Source organism: Lepeophtheirus salmonis, chromosome 7 (genome assembly GCF_016086655.4).
Source record: "Lepeophtheirus salmonis chromosome 7, UVic_Lsal_1.4, whole genome shotgun sequence".
Taxonomy (NCBI): Eukaryota; Metazoa; Arthropoda; class Copepoda; order Siphonostomatoida; family Caligidae; genus Lepeophtheirus; species Lepeophtheirus salmonis.
The window spans coordinates 32934029-32941906 of NC_052137.2; the positions used below are offsets into that span (position 1 = coordinate 32934029).

Here is a 7878-nt window from a genome sequence, read left to right on the forward strand (position 1 = left end):
ACATCCTTAATTCAAGGGCAAAATTTGATCACTAGGGTCATCTAATATTTAAACTCGGCAGTATTCGATTTTCAAATGTTTTTTATTTGTTTTTTTAATTTACTATATTTTGAGGCAAAAATGTATATGGTTTCTAAAAATGACATATGTCAACAAAAAAGATTATATATACAGACATGAAGATATTTTCCGCGCATTTTCTTATTACAGAGCGCGCACGCAGGAAATTTAACTCCTCAATCCCCTACCTTTTAATATAAATACCGGCCGGTGAAGAGGTAGATCATCCAGTTTATCTACATTCACTGAACTAATAACAATCATGCCACCCAAGTCTACAGGAAAGGCCGCCAAGAAGGCAGGAAAAGCCCAAAAGGACATCACCAAGCCTGCTGGAAAGAAAAGGTCCCACAAGAGGAAAGAATCCTATGCTATCTACATCTACAAGGTCTTGAAACAGGTCCACCCCGACACTGGTGTATCCTCCAAGGCCATGAGCATCATGAATTCTTTCGTCAATGACATCTTTGAGAGAATTGCCGCAGAGTCCTCACGTCTCGCCCACTACAACAAGAGATCCACCATCACCTCCAGAGAAATCCAAACCGCTGTCCGTCTCCTCCTCCCCGGAGAGTTGGCCAAGCACGCTGTCTCTGAAGGCACCAAGGCTGTGACCAAATACACATCCTCCAAATAGATTCACAATTCTTGGGGATTTATAACGAAAGTACAAATGCAATACCAGGTCCTTTTAAGGACCACTAATTTCTTGATTAAAGTATACTTTATGGTTCAGGTATCACTAATAAATTAGTGTTTATAATAAGTCACATTAGGCCAGATGATAACGGAGTTCATTGATACCTTTGTCTTCATATGTGTGGGGTAAATCATAAAAGTCGGCATCTTTCACTTACAAACTCCTCCATGACATTTTCTGCAAAAATAAATTAGAAGGCAATTTTATTGCCGTTATAAATATCCCAGAATTGGTAATAAAATATGATTCATTCAAGTTTTATTTTTCTTTGGAATTACAAAATATAAAAATCCAAAAATAGCCCATATGCTGTTGGTAACCATCCATATAAAAAAGTCGGGCGGAAATGAATCAAAAATTATCTTAATGAGTTTCCCCTCTTGTAAGTTAAAGTAAAGATATAAAGAATAACTATTTACTATCTTCAGAAATCAATACATTATAGGTACTTTTATAAATATATTTTACTTAAAATCACCCATACTTTTTTGCTTTCAATGTTTATTCGACGTATGAAACGTTGACACAAAGAAATACTCATGACGTGAACTAGTGCTGTGAATCGTGACTCTTTTTACTGAACTAAACCACTTGACTAGAAAGATTCCTTCATTGAATTAGTTCCAAGATATCCCCCCCTCCCCCTTCCTCCAATAAAATAATTTTCTACCATTTATAAGAATGATTAAAACTATTTACGAACACCCATTCAAGAATTTCTGGACTATAGACAATTAAAATTGGTTTTACATACTTGTTTAACCCCAACAATAAATAAAGAACAAGATAGAATAATTGAAATTAAGCGATTAGGAATTTACTTTTTCATTTATGGTTATGTTGTTGTTAAAGATATTTGATAAGGAACAATTTTCTATTTATATACCTCTCCATGTATTCCCAGTAGGTTAGTTCAATTAATAGTTTTTGGGCGTCAAAATTTCAAATATGTAGTCTTATTAGGCATAAATGAACAACGAAAGTATATTTGATAATAATATATGGTACACTTTTGTATCAAAAAATGAGATTTTAATAATAAAAATTAAGAGAAACATCAAAATAAATGCGCGTAATACGAGGTACCAAAGGAGAATATATATTCATTTGGTAACATGTTTGGAACTAAAATACTCATATCATGAGGCAAGTTAGAGAAACATTGTTAAAAATATTTTTTTCCAAATAGATGTTTTATCTATAATACTTAACAACATAAAAATTCTGTAACTTGATTGAAATCGATAATTTTAGTGATACAACATCAAAATTTCCTCTGTTTTTTCGACATTTTACATATTTTCAAATCAAAACACGTCCATGAAAAACCATTTTTTTTGGACGGTTGATGTTTATTTTTTTGTTTAAAGGAATAAAACGCAAAATATATATACTAAATAACCTAATTTTATATTATTTTAATTCCATTGCATTTCAACAAATCCTTATGATAAACTTATAAAACCTGTTGTAATTGTTGTTAAAAAGCATTAAAATGCTGCTGATCAAAACAAATATGGATATTACTATATAAAGTCTGAAATTATTTGTTTTTTTAACAAATTTGGGTTTAAACCCATTATCGTTCTCGATTTTATTTGTTACTCAAATAAATGCTATTTTATAAGAATTTACTTATGAATATAATTAGCAATAACCCATAAAAATATAACTAATCTATAGGTATAATTTTTTTTTTGAGATATTTAAAGTAAGTATTTTAGCAAAATTAAAACATATAAAAAATTTTAATCGAGTTTGGGCATCTAAAAACATTGTTTTTTAGGCCTGAAATTTTGCATAATGTTTTTCAATAGTAAGAATCAACCATATATCACTAGCCATTTATCAACTTTCAAAAAAAGTGGTTTTACCCCCTCAAAACTAGTCCAAGTCTCCAGGTATTCACCGTCCAAAGGTCCTACCAGTACTACACATATGGCCCTACTCAGGCTGACGTGGTTTCATCAATAGGGATAAAAAATAACTTATCCTTAAGTTTCTCCTTGATTTTGCCCACTACCTACTTTTTTTTTCTCCATTGTCCTGGTCATGGTGGTGCGGCTAAAGCATCGTCTTCTTAGAGTACTTCTTCAAAAAGTCTTTGAACTCCTCGTTGTTGATCTTGTCAAGAGGAATATTAGCAGATACCATTGTAACTATTGAAGGGGATGACGTTGAGTACAATCTGTGTAGCTTTATCTCCCTTGTTGTTGAAATTCTTTTAATGCTTGGTGCACTGTCCATGCTGTTCTAGGACACACTTTCTGTTAGCTTTAGCACAGAAGTAGTAAAGCTTACATATCAAATTCTTTGTGTTGGGCACATGAGTACAAATCCTGGTGCCACCGAGCTCCTTAATGAGAATTGAGAGGTCCACTATGTTAGGCATGGTTAATTTAAAAAGATGGGGTTTCAGTTTAAATGAATGTAAATATATTGAAAAGAAATTCTACTGGATACCCGTTTATAATTATAGATACATTTTTTTAAATAGCTTTGGTGGCAAGATGGATATAATCAAAAGTGTTAATCCGGTGTGGAATGGGCATGTTAAAAAAAACAACAACCAAAAATCAACATGGTAACCCCAACAATTTGAAGAATGTTTTGGAGTAGAGAAAGAATACTGCTCATGACGTTTCATTAGTTCAGCTACAACCAGCTCTGACAAGGAGGAAGGGAAAAGATATAAACAAGGACATTTACTAGAATTACTCCGATGTCTATCCCCAATTCCTACAAGGTCCTGTAGGTCCTACAAGGACTTACAATTATAACTCTGCAACAAATCCTCAGGGTTACACTCCGTCTTTTATGAGCACACACGAACGTTCAATTAGGTTTTGAATATATTTAGAAAAGGATGTTCACTACGCAGGAATTAAATAATAATTATAACTGTTAAGGAAAATAAAATTCTTTCTTTATACTACCAAAGACAAATTAACGGGCCAGCTAAAAAAACACACCGGATTTACATGTATGGATATAATATATTTTTGAATATCTGAGTACTTTTCCTTTCTAATTCATGGAGCCAATGAATTCATCCTTTCCCTTTTCTTCTTCTTCTTCTTCTCTTCCTCCTACCAATACTCACATTCTCCTTTACTGTAATAACTGAATATTTTTTTACGAAAAAGAGCTGGGAAAATGCAAAAGAGCTTAAAATGATAATAAAATTATTTGTATAAATTCAGAAAAAATTACTTTTCACACTATATCAATCTGGTTAAGTAAGTAAGCTGGACCACAAATTATCTTCATTTTCAAAAACAAAAAAGTTAATGAAAATAATGTCGTTGAAAAAACTAGAAAAACTAGTTCATTTAATAAAATGCGCCGAAAATTAAAAACACTATTAATTCTTTAGTTTTATTTTTTGTTATTTTGGACACTAGTAATATTGGCCCATATTAAAAACTAGTTAATCTTATAGATTATACTCGACAATTTTATAATGTTGTATCAAGTAAGCCTTCAATAATATATTCATTATAGTCGACAAACGATTTTGCAACCTTAGAATTTAATAATTTAAGAAATATAATCAAAATCCTGTAAGACCTAATTGAAACAGAAACAAAAATGATATACCGAACCGATTTTCATACAGTGAAGAAATAAATTATTTGAAAATAAGGCCAAGTTCTTGTTAAGATGCACTCAAAACTTTCTCAAAAGAGATAAACAGAGAAAGGAGGAATGAGGAACAATGTTTGGGCTAGTAAAAGTGAAAATATACATGAAATTGTACAGCACATGTCTTGATTAGTGGCCACATTTAATTATAATTAATCATTAGAATGTATTATTTCCTTATAATATTATTTAAGTTTAGATTATAAAATTTACTTATGTATTTTATATTAAAAAAGTAAATTCCGTTCTCCTTCAACTTATATTTATTTTTAAAGAACTTTTTTTTGATTAAATTCTTATTAAAGATAACAAAACAAATATTAACAATTATTTCATACAAAATAACAATTTTCAATCATGAGAGAATAATAACTATATATCAGCTGTAGAGTGTTGATGAAACCTTTATTTATTCCCTTATAGATTTATTATTGTTTTGATGTAAGAACATATGAATTTCTGCGTTCTTGATCAAAATTGTTTAGCGTAAGATACAAGTATCTGAGTGAGTGATAAAGTATTTCAAGATCTTTAGTAAACACAGTGTTATAACTGACCATCTTAAGATCAGTGATTTGGGAGGTTGAGTGAGCATTGGGAGGGAAAGACTTACGATATTTTTTATATCAATATGAGCTTGTCATCTTAAGGAACCCTCCTTCTCAATAATAATATAACAATGATGGATCATCCTTCTCGCAGCGTTTGAAACGCAAAAAGTGTTTTATGACGTCATCGAAACGGCAAATTTCGATCATTTAATATAATATACCTATTTAAAAAAAATAAAACAATGAGGACAAAACGATTAAATTTTAAAGGTTTAACACTGTTCATTACTTTATTAAAAACATCAGAGTTACAACAAAATAGTAGACATATAATGGTATAATAGTATGGACAATTACATACAATAAATGACTTGTCAGATTTAGTTATGTGCTGAGAGGAGAGTTAATTAAATAATATATGAGTATGACTTAGTAATGAGTAAATTTCCTTTGTTTCTTCCTTTAATCTTGCAGTCTTTAGTTTTTTTGAGAAAGTTTAAGTACTTTATACGATGAAATGTTCTTGTTCTGACAAATTTCTTAATGATTTTGACATTTTTTTTTTTTGGGGGGGGGGGGTATTTTGTGGACATTAAGTCAGTCAGTCTTTTATTAAAAAAGGATCACAGTCAACTCTAGCATTTTGAAATTTTAAAAAGTAACTTTCCATTTCTTTACAAAAATTCCAAGAGTTCTCCTGAGGGCTGCATGAGACCTCCTTGAGATCTAGAAACAATCCATGGACTTGCCTGTACGAGTTGATAAGAATCTAAATATTGTGTCTTTGTACCGAGACTTGGAAATGCTTTATGAAGTTTATTTGCGAAAAATCTAGTGATATAAGTGAATGCTTCTTTTTCACATTCCTTTGATGGATCCAATAGTTCATCATTTTTGATTTTGTTACCCTCATCTTCTAAAATATCATCAATCTCCTTATCTTCATATTCATGGTTACAATTTTCATACACATAAGTATTAGGGTCTTCAGCTATCATTTCACCTTCTTCCAGCAGCAATTGTATTTTTATTTCGTATGTCAATATGATCTTCATCATAGTTATTTTCTTCTTGTTCATCTACCAGAGAAATTTCATCAAGGGTACTTTTATTTGATCCAAAATAGAGGAATCATATGATGCAGTTTCTAATTGACATTTAACAAAGACAGTTGAAACAGCAGATTGTGATGAATGGGAATTAACTAGGATACGAAATCGATTCATAAATTCCACAGAGTTAGGATGCTGGTGAAATCGACCAATTCCTCAGATACATGGAAAAAAAATTCAATTATATCGAGTCGACAAAATATATTCAATGGTGGTATTTGAGAAGTAAGATCACCATGCAAATTCATAACAGACTTGGATGATATGATAATTCCTTTTTGATACGGTTTTAATTTGATTTTCTTGTTGCTCGTAACTGGAAGTTGTCTCATGGATGATATGATCTTGATGGTGTCCACGAGAACCTTTTTTGCTTTTCAAACCGGCTTCTAACGTCATTCTTGGAATTATAAGGACCATGACTGTTCATAACATCAAACCAAGAATTGTTAAATCGTCAAAATTAGCAAACATTTTGAGAATCTTCTTCATGGGGAAATAATAAACGAAGACTCATAGCAGAGCTCTTACCAAACAGTTGTGTAGCTAAATGGACGTGTTGTCTTTCATTTTTCACGCCATTGAACTGTTTAGGGGTCAATTTATAATTCATTCGTAACTTATTATTGTCAATTTCTATAATTCTTTTCTGTGAGTCTGGTTTTATGATTGCACCATATCGTAGTTTGGAAACCATCATCGATGAAGTGATTTCTTAATAGCTTGATTAAATGAGAAACATCTGCAAAAAAACGTGAATTGAACGACTGGAATCTGCTGGATTTACGAATGACATTTGATCAACCGTTATCCCTAACTGTTTCAACAATCTTTAATTTTTTCGTTCCCAAGTCAGAAACCATTGCGTATATTTTAATGCTTATTTTTTCTAACTTGGAAATAATTTCGAACAATAAATCTTTGATGATCGCTTTATCGCAATCACAAAAAATCGCTTGTCTCCAGGATGAAACCTCGAACTATAATGACCTAAAAGATGAAACAAACAAAATATCATAATTCAATACAATAAAGTTTTGCAAAAGGAGCTAATTGAATAGAAAAAATAGTTGAAAAGAAGAGAAGATATGAAATACAAAATACAATAAAAAATGTATTATTACCTTATTCTATTGTTTTATATGGCTGTAGTAATATTAAAATGGTGGCTGTTATCATGATAAAATAGGTAAGCTGTATAGTTAAAAAAATCTGCAATGATTAATAAATTTGCTGTTTTCATTTAATAAAATAATGGAGTACTAGGCACTCTACTTTGATACCAAATATTTGCTTAATTTCTTTGACAAATAGTCATTCCTTTGGATAATGACATTTCATCAAAACACACCATATTTTTAGCATGGCTCCTTACTGACTTCAACTTGTTTTTCAATAACTTTTAAGATATCTCTTTGTAATCGAAGAAGTGTTTTCAAAATCTTTAATCCCACCTTTTGAGGGGTAACCTCGGTAAAGGGAAATAACTTCTTGTCCCTGATGTACTTATAAGTCCTGCTTGAGAGGCTATTTAAAGCAAGGCCATTAATAATGTCTTCCTTTTCCCACCGTGTCTTAGATTTTTTCCTTAGCTATGCTCATGTTTGTTTGAAGGTGTGAACCGTTTAAGAAGTTCTTTTCACGAGTTGTTTAATACTCTTCTTTGACTTGAATCTTACATTGCCTTCTTATACAGATTGAGGGATTTTGTAAGTGATTGTACCCTTGTACCACACTTTGATTTTGTTTTTCAGCAACTTAGTCTGAAAATTCTTGACGGTCTGGAAATGTTTGTCCCTTTCCTCAACTT

The 7878-nt window shown here is 31.2% G+C and overlaps 1 protein-coding gene across 1 annotated transcript; it reads left to right on the forward strand.

Annotated features, from left to right (window-relative positions):
* The first annotated feature begins 283 nt into the window (after positions 1-283).
* Positions 284-854, forward strand: LOC121121531 (histone H2B-like). The gene has a single exon (XM_040716488.2). It carries the CDS (start codon positions 323-325, stop codon positions 695-697), a length of 375 nt encoding a protein of 124 aa, XP_040572422.1. The 5' UTR covers positions 284-322; the 3' UTR covers positions 698-854.
* Positions 855-7878: the final 7024 nt, after the last annotated feature.

What these genes read in the sequence shown, in the direction of transcription:
- LOC121121531 (XM_040716488.2), top strand. Translation starts at nt 323, where the DNA reads ATGCCACCCAAGTCTACAGGAAAGGCCGCCAAGAAGGCAGGAAAAGCC.